The following is a 19,366-nucleotide window of genomic DNA, read 5'->3' as shown; positions in this document are numbered from 1 at the left end:
TCCTCCGAGCGCCCGCTAGCTGTCCCCGTCCCCCGCCCGCCCCCGAGGCCGGCAGCTGCCGGCGAGCGGTGCGAGGCCGGCGGGCGCCGCGGAGCCGCGGAGGGAGCGGCTGAGGGGGACCGCGGAGCGGCCGCCGCCGTTCCCGCTATTCGCCGCTCGACGCAGGCAGCGCCACGGCCGACCGCGCCTCCGCCGGGGGGCGGCCCCGCGTGCAGCCGGGCCTCGCCGCCATCTTGGCCGCTGCCCCGGGAGCGGGACGTGCCGTGCCGCGCCGCGCTGGGGGAGGTACGTGGGGCCGGGCCGGCGGAGGGGAGCGGAGACCGTGCTCGGGGGAACCGGGGCCGGGGCGGCGGCTCCCCGCGGCCGGGAGATCCGGGGCCGCGCCGGAGGAGAGCGGTGTGTACGTGCGCTTGTGTCGTTTTCTCTTCCTTCTTTTGGGGAGCGCCATGCATCGGCAAGCGCCCCACAGATCTGTGTGTACGTGTGTCCGACAAGTGGGGGCAGGCTGCAGCTCCTTTTGGTTTCTTTCCGCGTTAATCTGCTTTGAAGCAGCCGTGCACTCCGCGTCTGGTCGTCGTGCTGGGCGACGCGTGCCCGTCAGGTGCCGGCCTGAGCCCGTCATTAAATGTGGCTATTGTATCAATAGCTGGAAAAAAAAAAACCAAAAACGCTTGAAAATTCATCTCCTTAGAAGAGAGACTGCACTATGGGACAGGGAAAGCCATTAGCAAGAAAAGCAGAAGCCAATTAAATTACTCATGGAAGAAGTAGAGCAATAGAACTGATGTATGAGAACTGACTGATCACCCGGGAGCGATTCAGCCAGCAGCTCCCAGCAGGTTTGAATTGTACGTGGCTTCTTATGTTAGAACAAAAGAGAAATAAGCAAACCTGTGCCTGAATGTTACATGTCTGTAAATGCCTAGGATTTGAGCTGTCATCCCTTGGGGGCCATCTAACTCAAAAAACACACACACAAACAAAACAAAACAAAAAACCAACAACCAGCTATTGGAGAAAATGAGGAAAGTAGGGTCTTTCCTGTCCTTGATACATAACTGACAATTCTTCACAGATGGCAAATCAAGCATAAAGACCCCTCCTCATCCTGCATTCACGCTTGCTGTCATTCTCCAGAAATGATATTTTCTATTGTGCAAAGCAGTTAAATACCAGTTCATTTCCAGTTACTCTTTCAAACAAAGTTCTCATTGCAAGCAGTTCTGCATTGAGGGATCTTAAATAGAAATCTTGTCATGGGAATTTCTGAAAGAGAAATTGGAGTTCTTGAGGCAGAAAGATATGAACAATGGTGATAAGCAGCAGCTGTACATCATGCATGGGAAGCAAGAGGAAACCAAGTTAAATCTATGTCAGTGTAGAGTTAGTTCCTTCCTCTTATTTACTTTTCAGCTGACTTAATTCTTCCAGAATGAAAGAGTGAGGCTCTGTTCCCTTCTGATGGAAGAAAGTGGTGATATGTCTAATTTGTGTGACTGGCTGTGGCAGGGTGCACGTGTTAGCAAGAGCCATCATTTACCTGCAGCAGGGTCCAGTGGTACCCGTGAGCTCTGATCTGTGCTCCAGCAGTGCATGGTGCTGTGCGTGTCCTTCATTCAATATCAGTTGTCTCTTAAAATAGAGCCTAGGAGGAAAGTGCTAAGAAGCTGCAGCACCGTCACTCCTGCCAGAGCTACAGGGAACTGGGGAAGGAAGGCAGAAAGCATCCTAAGATCTGCCAGTCTCACCTGAAGCTCCTCTTGGCCTTGCTGTATCAGTTTGGTCCTTTCCATCTCTTTTATCAGTGCTGCTTTCGGAGAGTGAAGTACTTAAATGGCCCGTTAGTTGTCATAAATCCACTGATTTGCTTGTAAATTGCATTGGAAATGCTCCACTTTGCTGTGAAAATGTAGTTTTAGCAATTCGTTTCTATTATTTTTTCTTTCTGAGCAATTTTATTGGATTTTTAGCTTTTATAGTGAAACTTTCTGTTCTTGCATATCCCAAAGGGAACCACAGTTATTCAGTATCAAATATTGTGTGATTGTTTAGTATCTAACATTGCTTTGTTGGCAAGAGATGGAGCTATCTTGCCAGCACTTAAGATTTATACTAAATTGAACAGAGGCACTATGTAAATATTTTATGAGAAAGCTGATCAGTCTGCAGTTTAAATGCTACACAGATTATTTTGTAGGCTGTGATTTTATCTGTACAACCACAGAAGAAGTTGAAAGGCTGTAATGGATACCGAACAACTTCAGAGCGTTCTCAGAAGACCACTTCCTTTCACAAACTGTTCTGGAAAATTACAACATTTCAAATGAGAGTGAAGATAAATATGTGTATGCTGAAAAATTGGGAAGTGAAGCATTTAGTCTTTGGGATGATCTTACTTATAGAATATACAACTGAGTGGTGTTGTTCAGACACCAGCACTTGATGCTGTTGGTTACAGTTGGTTAGGTTCTGGGAACTTTGCCTGATCACAAATCGACCAGGCAGCTCCTAAGAAGGGCTGTGAAGACATTTTTACCCTGCTTAAAGCTCCCATGCTTTAAGCTGTGGGCATCTTATAAATGAGGAAGATTACTGACAACTTCTTCAGCAGCAGTAAGATACATTAACAATGATAGGAGTCTTCCAAAAAAACCTGAAATGATGCATTTTGATGAGATCTGAGACTCACAACTGCTAACATTGTATCAGGATTAGCCCAGCGACCTGTGTGTTCAGATCCATCACCCTGACCATCTTGAGAATGTCACTGAAGTGTTTGATAGGACTTGTCTTCATTTGTTTGCTATTTTAAGATTTTAAGAGCCAGGGAATATGTGGAGGTTGTCCATTATAGCACATCCTGAATGTATTGGAAAAAGCTAGCAAAATTACCCGCAAGGTGGTTGTGCCAAAAATATGAACTTCATAACAGAAACAGAGCCACCCATCTGAGTTTATTTGTTTCCTCAGATTACTCTGAGCATTTGATTACTTTCCATGCTTTCAACGCTTGTCACTACAAGTCTCTTTCCACCGACCCACAGCAGAGGTTCAGCCAGCCCGCTGCCGCTGGCCTTCAGAGCAGCCCAGTGCAAGAGTGTGGGGCTCAACGCCCTGGTCACATGGAGGCCTGTACAGTAATGCTTTGAAGGGTGTTGCAGAGGTCAGTGATACATTTTTTACTCTTGGTTTTCAGAGCTTTGACTGTAACTCAGCTGAGTGATAGGTAAATGCAGCTGGCAGAAGTAATTCTGTAGTAGTTACATTTTACGGTATTGTAGGTAAGAAGAAGCATATGCACTCAACGTTGTTCCCATGATCACAGACTCTCCATCCTACCCCTGAGCTCTCCTTTTGCCTTGTGAGCCCAGATGTTTTTCAGACAAGAGATGGGGAGGGAAACAAAAAAAAAAAGGCAAGACCCAGATTTGAAGATGCCTCGCGGACTTCAGTTTCTGGGGGAGTGGAAATGACTACCTAGAGCTACTTGGAATTTTATATGTTGGAGCTCCAAACAAGGACAGGGAGTTGATGAGAGTGAACCACTGGGCTGTTTGTTGCTACAATACCTGTATAATCCCCTGCAGTCAAGCAGTATCTAAGGCAGTGAGCCTATTAAAATGATCTTAAGTGGCTGGCTTTGGGCTTAAAGATACAAATAATAATCTGCAAAATCCTTCAGGCTGCTTCTTAGGTCAGCCTAAAAGCAGAGGAGAGATGGGAGACATTCTAGAAGCATTTAAAAAGGACACACATCTTTAGTATTTTAAATAGAGTGTACATATGGTGCCCTTTCAAACTAGGGAGTGAGTACACGCTCCTGGTTCTCAGATGGTGGCAGTGTACTTTTGCTACAGTCTTTTAAACTGGTGGATTTTGACTCAAGGTCTTTACCCTTGGAACGTCCCAGCTTTTCACATGCCCTGCTGTTGGGCTGCTGGTACTTACCTGACCTGTTGGCATGCAGAATCTGTTAGCAGTGGGATTTCTTACGGTCAGCATTTTCCCAGCATTTTCTTCTTTGCAAATCTAAAATTCTGATGAGATAGAAGGAAAAAGTAAAGTAATGAGAAAACCGCATGTCTGTGTATCTTAAATGAAGTCTGGCACACAAAAATAGATACGCTGGGAAATCCTTGGCACTGGGAGCACTATAAGTAATTTCTGTTAAATGTTAGCTCACATAAGATATTTTTGTAGTAACACCAGTTCTGAGACATCCAACATCAGCTCCATCTTTATCTGGCTGGTGCCAGCAGTTTGACAGCACTTGAGATAAATGAAATGTCTCCTGTCCCACACTGCTGTAAGGGCTTTGCTGTGCTCAGTGCTGGCAGGGGGAAGTATCCCAACATTGCTGCCCAGTGCTGATGGGACAGCCTCATGCCATGGCTGGAACTTCTGCTAGAAGGAAAATAATTATGCATCATGTGAAATCCTACAAAAATGGCTGAAGATAGGGAACGCAGCTATGTGGGACCTGGCTATTTGCAATTCTAGTTCACCCCAAGGCCACACAGACATAAGAACACAGCTGGCACATGAGTAAATAGGGGAAAGGGTCCAGCACTGCCACCCCTTCTGGCTGTGCATGCCCTCTTTCGACTGTGTATCATGTTACAGTGTAGTGTTGTAAGGGCAAAGCATTGTAAAAGCCACGGCCATGCTAAGAAGCTGCAGGACCAGCATGGAGCAGCTTGGCTATATGAAGGCAGCCAGTACATTGGCACACTACACAGCTGTGCTCAGGCACAGAACAGAGTCACAAGTACAGCAGCTTATGATCAGTAGTAGAGTTAGTATGAAGCCATACAGCAGGACAGCTGCAAGGGCTCAGAACCATTGTGTAGTGCAGTTCTGATGTACTCTTATCAGCATCAAGTGCTGCTGCCATCACCTGGCACAGCTCTGCACCCTGGGCAAGCAGGTCCTGCATGTGCTGAAACTGCTCTGCACAGCTTCCTGTGCAGTACCTAGGAGTTGGGGCCAGGAGCTGTTAACAGCAGTATCCAATTTAAAATGTATGGATAACTATTCTGAGCTTTACAGAAGATCATATTTTTGTGCTGCCTTGGTATGGAACAATACTGACATTCAGTGGTTGATTATATTCAGTGCTGCTGTATGGTCATCCAGGAGATTTTTGGAGGGTCTTAGCATTCAGCACTAGATAAATTCATAACATATTTAGTTAAACTGGATTAAAGCAACTGTGCCAAGGTTCCTTAATAAGAATGCTATTCTCATAATGTTAAAATTGTCTTTTTTTTTTTTAATCTGACTCAGTTAGAGATTGATTTGGTTTAGGTGATTAATTAATTCACTTACTATCTTACTAACTTAATTCACTTACTATCTCATTGAATGTTGGGAAATGCACTGGGAATTACTTTTTGGAAAAAGACAGATAAGCTTCTTTTCCCATGAATAAAGTGAAGGATCAGTGGTTGGGGAATGTTATTTGTAAATCTGGAAACCCAAGAAAAAAAGTTACATTCAGTGACTGCATCTAATACTCCCCTTGTTTTATGAGTGAGTTAGTTTGCAAGTGTAGAACTAGTTTAGAAGCTTTTCTTCCATGTGAATCGAGCACATCTGAGGCAATTCTGTTAGGTGAAGTGAAGCAAACATCTGGTTCTGTGTTGTTCAGAGAATTCCAGTGCTCTCTCCAAGTGCAGTTTGGTACAGATCATCAGCAAAAGACTGAGCAGGTAGCAAATAAAAAACACTTTTCTTGTTCAGTACAGTTACACTGTGATATATGTAAGCAGCTCAAGCCACCATGTGTGGCCGAGCCTCAAAAAATAAAGAAAATGTCATTAAAAAAAGCAGCAACGCAGTATCTTTTTCTTAAACTCACAGTGCATATCAGTAAACAATAACCATAATAAGGAAGGGAACACAGGGTTTATGTCAATCGTCCTATCCTTTTGTTTATTTTAACTTCTTTGAATGTGTTTCCAACAGAAAATGATCCACAGCCTGTTTCTTATAAACTGTTCTGGTGATATATTCTTGGAGAAGCACTGGAAGAGCGTTGTGAGCCAGTCTGTGTGTGATTATTTCTTTGAAGCTCAGGAGAAAGCGATCGATGTCGAAAATGTGCCTCCTGTCATCTCCACGCCACATCACTACCTCATCAGCATCTATCGGGACAAGATCTTCTTTGTGTCTGTCATACAGACAGAAGTGCCACCGCTCTTTGTAATCGAATTTCTGCACCGAGTAGCAGATACTTTTCAGGTCTGTTGCCCTTAAGTAATATTGAAATAATTACAAAGGAATTTTGGTATAAACTGCTTTTGAAGAAAGAAAATAAATCACCCTGTCCACGACTTTCCCCTTTGCAATTTAAATGCTGGTTTGTTAAGAGTACAAAAGAAAAGGAGGATTATTTTGTGTATTCATTTGACTTACAGATACCAGCGCATGAGCACTAAAACCCAAGTTCCAGCTTTTTTTTCTGTAAGTTCAAGTACTTTTCAAGTTACGTAGAGTGATCATACAGTCATGGGGAAGTCAGTAAGGAGCAATGAGATGTGACGTGAGAGTCAGTTTGCAGCCTGATTAACAGATGCTGTAAATAAAGGGTCCTCTGTGAAGATTGGGCACTGTAAAAGATAGCTTCTGTATCCCACAGTGATGTTCTAACCAAATATATGTTTCATGTTCACAAGTGGGAGAACCCCTGGGACGCTTATATACAGAAAACCAGCTTACATCAATTTCAGTTAGTGCTGGATGCTAAATGTGACCTTAACATGATGCAGTCAAAGAATGGAAGCAGTGTGTCAGTTTAAACACTGGAGTTCCTTGAGATGCTAGAGAGTAAGCAAAAAGAAAATTGCAAAGCATTTGAACAGGAATAAAAATCCTCCCCCTTTTAATCTCTGATTTGTTTAGGATTACTTCGGCGAATGTTCTGAGACTGCAATTAAGGACAATGTAGTTATTGTGTATGAACTTCTGGAAGAAATGTTAGACAACGGCTTTCCACTGGCAACAGAATCCAACATACTGAAGGAGCTGATTAAGCCTCCCACAATTCTGCGTTCTGTCGTCAACTCCATCACAGGTATGATACTAAATGATTTTCAGAGGTAACTGCTTAAAAACAAAGCCCCATCACACCTCATAGCTACAAAACCTTCTTGTATCAGTGTGAATCTGGAGGGTGAGGCCGCAGTCATTTGAGGTTGGCTGAATAAAAGCAGTTCCTTCCTTATCTGCCATTTATGCGTGGCCCCTTCAGTATCCCTAAAGCAGCAGTGCCTGATCCAGCCCCAGCTGCTGGAGTCCCTCAGCAACAGCCATTCCCAGCTGGGACAGCACATACTGGAGACAGGTGCTCTGGGAGTGGCACAGAGCTAGCCCAAGCCTCGAATAACTGAAGGGCACTGGAGAAGGTTATATAGTATGAGAAATTCCTCTACAGCAGTGTTTAACAGATATCTAATAAATCTTTGGTGCCTGGGGACAGATAGCATGAAGGGAAACAAATAGTCTGTCCTCAGCCTCCCCCTGCCACCACCAGCATCCATCAAGCTCAGTGCTGGTTTCAGGCTGTTGTAAATGCAGGCATCTCGTGTGGACAGGGCCACGTGTCTGTCAGCTGAGCTGGTGGAATCTGCTGGGCTGGCAGGCAGGTGCAGGGGAGGTGAGCCGTGGGGTGTCACCCTGGGCCAGACACGTGAGTTGGTCCCCTGTACGTTGTGCTAGAGACAGGCAGTAGGTGGGCTGTGAGGCCATAGAGGCAGTGCTCAGGGCAGCGGGGCTGGGGGAAAGAGGCAGCATGTAATTTCATTTTTTTGATGCAGTCTCATTGGGTTTATACTGTGTTTTTTTGTTGTTGCTTTTTTGTTTTTGTTTTTTTTTTAAATGATGGTAGTACTAGTTACCTTATAACCAAATAGCTTGGGAAGCTGTTTTCTCACACTGGGCAGTGGTACAAAATGGGAGCTGAGGGTAACAGTGACGGCAGGCAGGGGCAGTGGCCTCCCTGATGAGGCAGGAAGGCAAGTCAGCCAGGCAGGGTCAGATCAGAGCTGGAGATGATAACGTGGCCTGCTACAGTTCAGTGATGACTGAGCAAGCCAAGCCAGAAAGTTGAGTAGGTCAGGGTTTGGGTCGATGTGGTGCTCAATCAGGCCTGGATGCAGTCACGTCGCTTCTGGCTAGTTCAGGTGGGCACCAAAAGTGAGAACCATGCTATAACAAGTGAAAGGGGTGGCAGCCCTCCCTAAATCTTTCATGTCTTTTTTGGTAACAGCTCTTACCATCAAAATGGTCCCAAAGGCAGCTTGCTAGCACTGCAGGAAGATGAGGGAAATATGCTGTAATATCTTCAACTGCAGTGATGAAATCCTATGGAGGAGCTAGCCCGACATCTCCTTCTACTCAGACATGCTGCTGATTCAAGCTTTGTATTTTGCTGTGCAAAGTATAAAATCTGAAAGTCGTAATAAGTCTGGATGCATCCTTAACATTTACTCATGTCACCTAACAAATGAAATTTTAGAGGTTCAGATTTAGTTTGCAGTTCTAGGGGCCAAATCTTTTGTTTCTTGATTGTAGCCATTACAACATTCCTCTTGTAATTAATTACTGATGCTGAGTTCCTTTCTGTTCTTAAGGCAGCAGCAATGTGGGTGACACCCTTCCCACTGGACAGCTGTCCAACATTCCTTGGCGCAGAGCAGGGGTAAAATACACAAACAACGAAGCCTACTTTGATGTCATTGAAGAAATTGATGCGATTATAGACAAATCAGGTAAGATGCCTTGCAAACTCCCTTTTGTTTTTTGTTTGTTGAATGTGTTTACACGTAGACACTGTTTTTAGAGAGAATACAGTGCAGCTGTTTTTTTGCATCTCTGTTTTCTATGCGTGGATCTGAGCCTAAAGTAGAAACATATAACCAAGTTAAAATAACATGCCCAAATTTATTTCTTAAGTTTATGCATAAATGGCAATATGCTCTAAGCTGCTTAAAGAACACTGTACATCTACAATAAATACTCAGTAGTTAGGTATTTTCTGGTTGTGTATTGATTTTTTCTTGAGATACAAATGGAAAAGAAAATCTTAGAAGTTTTAAATGCAATGGCAAGATTACCTCACATTGTTCTTACCAAAAATCTGTCTCATTGCTTATGCAGTGCTTATGCTTATTGCTTATAGCCCTCAAGTGAACAAGACAGAAGTCATCAGCTTTCCTCTGATGGCAAAACAAAACTTGTTGCACAATCCCTGGACAGTACTGTCTTTCTTGTATGTAAACTAGAGCCAGATGTTGGGAACCCTGATACTACTGCTCTACGACAGACACTCTGACTGCAGCTGTACTGGGGAGTCACAAGTAGCTGTTGTGCAGCTCTTCCTCCTGCTGTTTTTGTGGCAGAAGAAGGTGGCAGTCACAGTCAGAACACCCTGACAGCTGTGTCACTGGCCTGGCTCAGTAGAATTCCTAAGTGTCGTGTGAGTGCCTTGCCTGAGGAATTCTAATCAAGACTCTGTTTTGATTTCTGTATATATCCTAAGCCTAATCAGTGTCCACAAGACTCCTTAATTCCTGCTGAGGCTCCGCTGCTATAGTCATAGCCTTTTTTCTGCTGTGATCCCTTAGGGACTTAGAATGTGGAGTCTTTTTTCCTGACCTTCATTAGGACTAAGAAGTAGGCAAGGTGGCTCCCCAGGAGTGAGGATGTTATCGTTTTAAAAGGGTCTGCTTAATTGTTTCATTGGAAATAGGATCCCTTCTTTTCAGGTACTAATCCTCAGTTTCTCCTCCCTCTTGACTAGATCAGCCATAATTTCTACTTACCTTCTAAAAGAACCTTTGTTGGTAGGTCTAATTAGTCCTGAGCCCTGCTTATGACTTTTTGTCCTTATAAGGCATTGAAGGAAATTATTTTTTTCCAGGTAAGGTGCTCAGTAGTATCAGTTTCACGATTTCTTTTGTCTGTAGATCTGTCTAACATCACAATGGACACATACTCCCATCGTGAAGGAGGCCATGCTTGTGAAAGCCAAGGACGATGACATCCTGTGCTTTGTTGTGTTTAGGTGTTTATTGTTTTGATGTGAACCAGCTTTCCCTGCACCACTACACAACTTGGCAGCCTGCTCTAGACAGGGGTGGAAGAAAGGAAGGTTTGGAACTTGCATATTCTGCAGTTCTCATTTGCATATTGCTCACCACAGTGCAAGCACATGCAGTACAGGTGTAACTAACTGGCCACGGACATGTTGCTGGCTCTGGTTCGTGTATTTTAGCAAGTTGCCCAGACCACAGGTAACTGCAGTGACCTTTCCTGTGTGTGCTGCCACGGTCCTGAGTGTTGTGCAAATAGCACCTCTGCCCTCTAGCTGCACTTCACATTTGTTAGGCCTTGAGACTGTGTTAAGTGAGGTCTTTTTTTTTTCCTCCCACAGGTTCCACAGTCTTTGCAGAAATCCAAGGTGTTATCGATTCGTGCATTAAGCTCTCAGGAATGCCAGATCTTTCTCTTTCTTTCATGGTAAATTCAGTACTGTATTTGGCAATTTTAATTACTCAGGATGTATCTTTTTTAATGAACAAAGTTAGATACTGTAAGAGCATGACAACTACTTCATCAGTTTCACAGGAAAGATGATATATCAAGTTTTGCACTATAGTTTAGAAGTTGCTGCATTGTTCAGTAGTTGGAATGGCCTTCCTGCACCAAAACTCTCAGGGGAACTGCTGCAGTAATGCAGTGCTACTCAGAGTGGCCAGAAGCTCATTCAACCCACTGCTCTTTTATGACATTCTGCTCACCGCTGTGCCACTGCTTGCAGAACCCGAGGCTGCTGGATGACGTCAGCTTCCACCCGTGTATTCGATTCAAACGCTGGGAGTCTGAACGAGTCCTCTCATTTATTCCTCCGGATGGGAATTTCAGACTGATCTCCTACCGCGTCAGTTCACAGAAGTACGTTCTGGTTTAGACACAGGCACTGCGTAGATACACTGTCTAATGCTTTCCATCCGAGTAGCTGCAGATTTCCCCTTGTTAAGAGGAGAATTTATACCACTACCAAAAAGCACACTCCTGGGTTCTGACTGATTTGGGGCTGTGTGCCTGCTGCAAGAAGAAAAGCGTTCAGTGAACTCAGCAGTCACTTCTCAGTGGGATAAAGCACCTGTGGTTACAGGTGTCACTGCCAGATGTTGATGGGAAATATTCTATATAGATAGAGGGCTCTTCTATTCATTGAAATATTTTTTTAACCAAAAAAAAATCTAAACTGCAAGTACCTGCAAACTAAGTCTGATTTGACTGGCACCTGTTGTGAGAACGGGCTTAGTGAGATTACTGTAGAAGTACTAATAACTCAAAAATAAATAAAAAAATCATCTCTTCCATAACTGAACTCCACTAATAAACATGGCTTCAGAAGAACAGGAAATCACTTATCACTTTTGAAAGAAACTCATTCTAAGTTGAGTACCTGGCAGAAACATGGGAAGTAATTATGAGTAAGGTCTTTGTTTCCCTCAGTGCAGAAGCAAACAGGATGCATTCAATATGTGTCTTCTCTTGTCAGCTTGGTGGCAATCCCTGTATACGTGAAGCATTTGATCAGCTTTAAGGAGAATAGTTCTTCAGGAAGATTTGATGTTACCATTGGACCAAAACAGAATATGGGGAAAACAGTAGAAGGAGTTGTGATGACAGTTCACATGCCGAAAGCAGTTCTCAATATGAACCTCACTGCTACACAGGGCGGCTATACATTTGATCCAGTTACTAAGGTAAGTCTTACAGTCTTACTTATGTAAGTATCTAAGAAGACATAGGAGCAAGTCCTACGTAATGCATAGTGCTGGAACACTGCAAAAAAAAAAAAAAAAACTCTCACCACCATATTTAATAATTCAGATCTTCTCTTTAAAATTCCCTTTTTCAGTCTTAGAGAGGTACCAGTTGCAATTCCTGGTAATATCAGCCTCCTTTGCTTCCCTTCCCCACCCTTTCAGTTTTTTAAATCTTTTTATTATTTGCAACAGTACATTGCTACCGGTTTCAGCTATGGTATATTCTCTAGTCAGCGCCCTTTAAAACATACTTAGGAGAAAATGCAGTAGACTTGAAAACAAGGGGTCACAAAAATGAATGGCAAGAGATCATAATTTTTAACTAAACCAAGGTCTGTCTTTTTAAGACAACAGGAAGGAAAACAAAGGATCTGGAGCATCATCTTGTTTGTCTTGCCTCTCAGTTGGGGTAATTGGGGTAAGACCTAAATTTCTTAAAGCTCCTGAGGCTTTTCAGTCCCTAGAAGCTGTTCCCCTGGGACACAGCATGAGCCAAGGCCTTCTGCTGGCTCCAGCAGCTTGCTTGGAGCTTTCTGCTGCCCTTGAAAAATCTCAGTTGGCACTTAGTTTGAATTGCAAGAGAAGGTTCTCATAGAAACGCTTTGCTTCAAAAAGAACAGATGTTGCCCCTTCTAAAACAAACAGTGGCCACTGGGACAGTTCTACTAGGCTACTTCTGTACCCAGCAAGCTAAAAGCTTCACCTGGACTTGGCTTTATAGCTGGTATCCATAAGGGGTGCTGCTAATGTTCCCTCTTTCCCGACAGGTGTTAACATGGGATGTTGGCAAAATTACCCCTCAAAAGCTGCCAAATTTGAAGGGTATAGTGAACCTGCAATCTGGAGCCCCCAAGCCTGAAGAGAATCCAAGTTTAAATATCCAGTTTAAGATACAACAGCTTGCAATTTCAGGTGAGTAGATGGATGTTACAGGAAACTGATACTGATGGATAATTAGCAGCAGGATACAGAGTAGGAAACTGTTAGTCATTTAGCTGGAGGGGGGGGATGATGAGCCTTGCTTCCAGATTCTCCTGCTGGGAGTAGTGACTGGTCGGTTTTGCTGAATCAGGACTCAGAAATACAGAGATGTACAGATTTTATTATAGTCTTTGTTGAGTTGTGCTCAAAGCCAATTTCTCCTTTGAGAGAAGGGAATGGATCTAGCATGCTGTTCTTGACTTGCACCACTGCAGCCTTGTATTGAACAAAACACTGATTTTCAATAAATGATGCCTTCTTTTTACTTCCTGGAGCTGGTTAGTTTCTTTGTCTCCAAAACAAATTGTGAGTAAAATAAAAATGGTAAAGGCAGAAGCATGTTTAAGTCTACCACTCCTCATTCTGCCAACACTTAAATCTCACATATTGCTTGGCTGGAGAACACTTCTGTGAGCAAGCATTGCAGGATTAGCAGCTGGATAAATGGGTGACTGAAGCCAGCAGGTGAGAAGCAGGGGTAGCACCTGTCCATCCAGGTAGGTTACCAGGCTGTGGTTCATTTGCCACTGTTTAACAGACAGACAGCATTGCTGGTGTTTTGCTTTTAACTTCATGCTCTCTTCTGTTTTTGTCTTCTACCAGGACTGAAAGTAAATCGCCTGGACATGTACGGAGAAAAATACAAGCCCTTTAAAGGTGTCAAATACATTACAAAAGCAGGAAAATTTCAAGTCAGGACATGAGAAGAGGGTCACCTGCTAAAAGGAAATTCCCCTCCAAACAAAGTTTAAAATGACTGCTTAGTGACTTATGTTGCGATTGATTAGGTGCCAATAAATTAATAGATACTGATTAGTTAGGGATCAAAGCAATGGTGCACAGCAGCTCTTAAAATGAAAGCGTAGCTTAGTTTTTCCTATTATGGCTTTAAACTGAGGTACCCTTTTTTTTCCTAATACACCTTCACTTTTTTTTAACTGACTCGTCGTGCTGGTGAATCGTATGGTACAGGTGATCCACAAAACGTCTCCAACACTACACTGCCAAATACCAAAGCCCAGAGGCCAAGCACATTATGAAGGCCAGACAGGCCATCGGGGAAGTGGTGTGGTGGCACATCCTGCTGTTGTAGCTGCCTGCAGAGAAAGCTGGGCTTTTCTCACAGCCAGCTGCCAGGCAGCACTCCACAACGCATCATGCACTCCCTGCAGAAACAGCAGCAACGCGAGGGGTGGGGGTCCCACAGCAGCCTGGCACAGAGCAAATGTCACTCCTAAGAAAGAGCTTCTGATGAAGACAAAATGTTTTCCTTGCTGTTTACAAGAAACTGCCTTTCTTAAGAAGCGTTTGCCTTAATCAGCTTTCATTTGTGCCATCTGCAGATGAGCTGATAAAAATAACATTCTGCACTAAATTGGGGAGGTGATTGTTGCTTCAATAATCCACTTTCTGTTTTTATCTCACTATCATCTTTTTTTTTTTTAAGAACACAATTGCAGAAAGTAAGATCTATTTTTTATGTGAAGCCTTTGCTTTGGTTTTGATGTTCCACTTTGTTTTGAGTGGATGCCACCAGATTTGTGCCGTGTGTACACTGGAGTGGAGTGTAGCATTTCAGATAGCACAATAGAAGTGTCAAGTATATTTAATGGACGTGTGCTTTATTGTTACAAAATAAAAGGAACTCTGCTGCAAATGTTTTCTCTTGTGAAGTGATCACTGCTGTAAGCTGTTTGTAATGCTTTCAGGTCTGATTCCTGCTGTATGGTTTAACCAGCTGCCAGGTCTTCACTGAATTTGATCACTGCAAAGGTATTTAAGAGCTCAGAAAGCATTCATGACCACAGCAGGTAAGAGGGTCTTTGGCAGTCAGAACAGAGATGATGCAGAGCTGACAATCTGTGCCCCACAGTTAAACCATACATTTGCTCAGTACATCATTCTGACACTTGGGTTTCTCAGCTTACTGATTGTACAGTACTGCAGAATCTTTATTTCCTTTACCTTTTTGGCTCACAAATGGATACAAATGGTGCTAGCTTTGCTTCAGATGAATAATAGAAACTATGTAAATGAAATCTGGATCAGTTTCAAATTTAGAGACATAAATCATTGAAGAAAAAATAAGTGTGTGAGACCCATCTGAAGCATAGACAGCAAGCCAGCAAGAAAAGCACCTTCTCTATTAGAAACTTTGGCAATATCGCTAGGTTTGGTAATATCGCTAGGATAAACTAGATCACAAATCTGCTCTGGACTTCTGAAAGTACAGCAGATGACTACAGATACACAGTGCTTACACAAACTAGTAGGTCTATGGAAGCCTTGCATTTGGCCTTCTAGCCCACCTTTTTCAATTGGTGGACCACATACCAGTTCATTGCTTGGCCTACAGTTCTGCTCCACGTTACAGTAACTAGTATCCTTAAGTTAATGCTACTAAAAAATCTCTTCACATCTAACAGATATGTCCTGAGTCTGAGTATACAGCTGCTCTCTATGTTACAGGGCACCACTAGCAAGATCTTTCTGAAGGGACACTGTTACGACAGAGATACAAACAAGATCAAAACCAGGTCCCCCCAGCACCACCACTTACCTTCTGTAAGTATGCACCATGCTCTCCTCTCTGAAAGCCCTTGGATCCACGTTTCACAGCACAGCACCAGAAGTCACTGCCAGCAGCAGCACTGAGCTGGAAGAGAACGCCCACAGCACCAGGATGGTGCTCCTAAGGGAAATGCTTTTTGTCGTGCTGACTCACTCCATTTCCCCAAACGCAGGAGAGTCAACCACACAATTTTCAGTAGCGTGGACTGTGTTCATATCCTCCCTAAAACTATCTGCACCAGCACGGGCAGCACAGCCTAAGAAACAGAAGGATGCCATTGAGGAGCACAGCTCTCACTCCACCCTCGTGCAGCTGTCCAGCTCCAGGAGTGCTGCCAAAGGTGACTGTCCCACAGGTTCTCACAGTTCTTCAGCAACAGACAGACCTCTGTTAGCAGAGTTCTAATTGGCCTTTAACCTATTGCCACTGCATCCTATAGCTGCCTTCTGGCCCTGCTGAGCTCCCCTCAGTCTCACACCACCAAGAAGCGTTGGTTCTGCAGTCACGATGTATGTATTCCACTTCTGACACAGACATTTTATGAAAGGTGGTGAACGGTTCTGTGCCAGAAACACGACTAATTCCATGAAATTGCCTTTGCGCTCAAGTAATTTTTACTTCGCCGAGTACAGTTCAGATCAGATGAAGATTCAGATTGGATGAAGTGCCAGCCAGAGCTGCAGCTCCTCCTGTACTGACAGCATCAGGCAAACACCATTTCCAATGCTGGGTGCCTCGGACAGCACTACTGGGGCAGGTGGCCTCAGTTCAGGCCCCTGGAACAACTATTTTCTCCCTCAGGGCCACAGCTCCTGAGTTTTCAGCTACAGTTTCACTGGCAACCGAGACAAAAACAACTGGTTTTAATCCTGTTTCAGAAACTACACCTTTTTGCTCAGAACACCATCGTTCTGCTTTGGTATTTCTGCTGCTGTACCCACTGGCTCCTCTGGCTGCTACAATATTAGCACTGTTCCATTCCCTTTAATAGCCACAAGCTGACATTTGTACAAATGCATTTTTATTGTTTTAACGGAACCAAAGAATAAGGTTGGAAACGTTAGACTATACGTAAACACATTTTGGTTTATAAACAACATTTTATAGTGGTAAAACATTTCTAAGTGACATTCATGGTCTTTTTCCAATTTTTGCTGCATTTCAGGTCTGAAGACTGATAGTGTTCAAAAAAACCCATTAATTGCATAAGGTGAACAAGTATCTCAGCTTCTACAAAACAACTCAAGAACCTACAGCAAACATTCTGGAAGAATCCCAAAGGCAACCATGATTTGTAACTCTCCCACAAACATTACTCGATAAACAAAAAGTGATCTTTGGCATAAACAATTATGTATTAAAGGCATTAGTAATATTGCATTAATATCAGTCAAGCAACTAAACACTGATGCTAAAAAAAACTCTTAGAGAAGCTTGAATGGAGGTAAAGGGTGGGAGCGTGAGGAGCATTGAAATGCAGGAAGACTACTTAGAAAATCCCTTTAAAATTACCCCTACCTATTCAGTGTTATTTACTATTAAATAGAAATGACTACATTACAATTACATTAAAGATCTGGTATAAACTGACCAAATGCAAGACATTCAGGTTAAGGCTCTGGCACCTCTTCCTTACTCTTCCTGTTCCAGGTAATTACAGGAAGAGAGCACCAAGGAAAGATCCTAAGTACCATGTGTTCTGTAATACCCAGACACTGGGAGCAGATTGAAGACCAACACGCTTTCTCTTGCTAAGGTCAGTTTGAGGCAGATGCATTAGAATCAGTTTAACTTCCCTTTTTAGATAGCAGTGCAGTGGAGGAGTGGGGGGCAGCAAGTCCAAGTGTAGAGTGTTACAGACCAGCAAATAGCAGCTGACTATTTCCTGTTTAAGCTGTGAAACATCTGCTCAGTCTGACAAGGCCACTTCAATAAAGGTCGTGCAACAATGACCAGCAAATGAAAATGAACAGGGTCTCATGAGGTCCGTGCTGATTTGGGCAGAAGTTTGCAAGTGCTCCTTGCAGAATTACAGCGACCCATTCTAAAACTAACTCCAAATGCCAAAAGAGACGATGGAGCAATCAACAAAAACTACGTATAGGAAGGTGTTAGATCACGTAAGGATAAAAATACTTGAAGCCTATTTCATCCAGAGTGCATCTGTCTACAGAAGACTATGTAACACACGGTTCAGTTTACTAAGACTCAAAGCTTTTAAACTTCTTAACTCCAACTGTGAATAAACCATTCAAAACATCTGGGGACAGGAGCTTCCAATCTCTGTAGTACTTGTGTTTCAGAAAGCTTAAGCAAAGCTATTGCACCGTTGGAAGCAAGAGCAGTGAGTCAAAACATCTTCTGAAGGTAATATTCTTTATCTTTTAATTTCCATCTCAAGTGGCTGGAGTAATTAATATGAGATGCAAAGAAGAGTAAAAATAATAACGGCACGTGCCTTATGCTCATTTTGCTTTTCAAAAGGAAGGAGCCAGCGTGTGACATTTTCTGGTCCTGGACACATACCTAGATTCAAAGAACCACTACTTTTCAAGCTCAGTACATCCCTAAATTGAGCAAGAAGGAGAAGTTGCACAACTAAAGGCCTCCAGCTGACAACAGTGTGCCACTGACATTCACCAGAAGCGCCTTGGTACAGCACAGAAGTTCTGTTACAGGGTAACAGAGGGGTGACAGACAGCTCCAGTTTTTGTTCAAGTACTGTTGCCAAGCAAAAAAATCAACAAGAACATGGAAAAAAAAAAAGAACCACTTCAGCAATGGGATTTTAATCTTCATTCCAGAACCGCTTGCCCTTTCCCATCCCTTTTTTCCTTTTTAAAAAAATCCAAACTTCCTACCACTTCTAAACCATTTAAAGAGCCAATCAGAGGCCTGCTGGAGAGTGTCTGTACACCCAGGTTTTCCCTAAATCACTGCCAACTAGCACTGTTAGCATCCCTGACTCTCAGCACAAGCTTTAAGTGAGGTCTACATGTTATACCATCACATGGAAACTACTGGAATATGCAGTGCATAAATGAAATGTGCTTCTGGGATTACAGATTAAGAAAATCTTCAAAAGATAAAAAAAGATCTGTCTATAATCGGAAAGAATTTTGAGGTGTTTGATACCAAACAAGTTCCAAAGGTATTTTAAATGCATTCTCTTATAATTCATACCCTTAGAATGGGGCATTAGCATAAGCTAATTTTAAGCTTATGTACACAGCACCTTTTGCTGTTAATAAATCTCTTCCACTTCCAAAAAAAGGCATTTTATGTTACAGAAGACAATGCTAATGTGGTGTTTACTGATACCAGGGGGTCTTTCTGACCCAGCGCAGAGTGAATCCAGCATCTGTTCTTATCTTAATGGATGCTGCTTCAGCTTCTCTCACAGTTTCCTTTACAGACTGCATAAGGTTCTGGGCATTATGAACCAACATCTCAGTTGCCTGGAAAAAAAAAACAAACGTATCAGGAAATAGCATGTTCATAACAGCGGGATGGAAACCCACTGTGCACAGTAACCCCCCTCAGTACAGCATTTTTAAGTCAGTCTACTGTTGAAAAGTTACACTGCTGCTCGAGCGATAGCTGACTCCCAACAGTACTTTCCTGTTTGTCACTAGGCACTGGTAGTCTGAATCCAAGCTCAATTTTCAAAGCTGACTATCTCTCAGAAGCCAAAAATGGCAGGAATCCAACTGAAAAATATGCACTCGGAGGCCAAAAAAAACCATAAAACAAATACTGAGGACAATGTCGGGAAATACTTTCACTACAGCCCACTACGGGGCGCTATTGCTCCTTCAGCGTTAACCTCAGTGTGGTTTCAGCTAGGTCCTGCGAACTCACTTCTGGAAGGAAAGGTGATTAACAAGTCACAGACCTGAACCAGAACAATTGTTTTGCTCGAGGAGGCCTAACGATCCTTTACTCATCTGCAGATTTCAAAACAGCAACC

At 43.3% G+C, this 19,366-nt stretch overlaps 2 protein-coding genes across 3 annotated transcripts in view; one reads left to right on the top strand and one right to left on the bottom strand.

Moving 5' to 3' along the window:
* Positions 1-271: 271 nt before the first annotated feature.
* On the top strand, positions 272-14,481 carry AP3M1 (adaptor related protein complex 3 subunit mu 1). The gene is made up of 9 exons (XM_065746517.1): positions 272-285; positions 5,968-6,243; positions 6,904-7,075; positions 8,634-8,771; positions 10,436-10,521; positions 10,823-10,956; positions 11,573-11,780; positions 12,611-12,755; positions 13,428-14,481. The coding sequence occupies exons 2-9, from the start codon at positions 5,971-5,973 to the stop codon at positions 13,526-13,528; spliced, it is 1,257 nt and encodes a 418-aa protein (XP_065602589.1). The 5' UTR covers positions 272-285; positions 5,968-5,970; the 3' UTR covers positions 13,529-14,481.
* Positions 14,482-16,395: 1,914 nt separating this feature from the next.
* The window catches only part of VCL (vinculin), a 54,374-nt gene continuing 51,403 nt past the window's right edge, over positions 16,396-19,366 (bottom strand). For both annotated transcript variants that reach the window (XM_065746497.1, XM_065746499.1), the window contains one exon: positions 16,396-18,854. In XM_065746497.1, the coding sequence (XP_065602569.1) occupies positions 18,708-18,854 (147 nt within the window). In that variant the 3' untranslated portion in view covers positions 16,396-18,707. The remainder of the gene's footprint in view (positions 18,855-19,366) is intronic.

This window comes from Cyrtonyx montezumae, unplaced genomic scaffold (genome assembly GCF_038088225.1).
Source record: "Cyrtonyx montezumae isolate F1298 unplaced genomic scaffold, pur_monq_1.0 scaffold_4, whole genome shotgun sequence".
Taxonomy (NCBI): domain Eukaryota; kingdom Metazoa; phylum Chordata; class Aves; order Galliformes; family Odontophoridae; genus Cyrtonyx; species Cyrtonyx montezumae.
This window is presented reverse-complemented; position numbering and strand designations above follow the sequence as displayed.

Excerpts from the sequence above, each read along its gene's own strand:
- AP3M1 (XM_065746517.1), top strand. The coding sequence starts at position 5,971 with ATGATCCACAGCCTGTTTCTTATAAACTGTTCTGGTGATATATTCTTG. Across the intron at positions 7,076-8,633 it reads TGTCGTCAACTCCATCACAG|GCAGCAGCAATGTGGGTGAC; the intron begins GTATGATACTAA and ends TCTGTTCTTAAG. Across the intron at positions 11,781-12,610 it reads CATTTGATCCAGTTACTAAG|GTGTTAACATGGGATGTTGG; the intron begins GTAAGTCTTACA and ends CTTTCCCGACAG.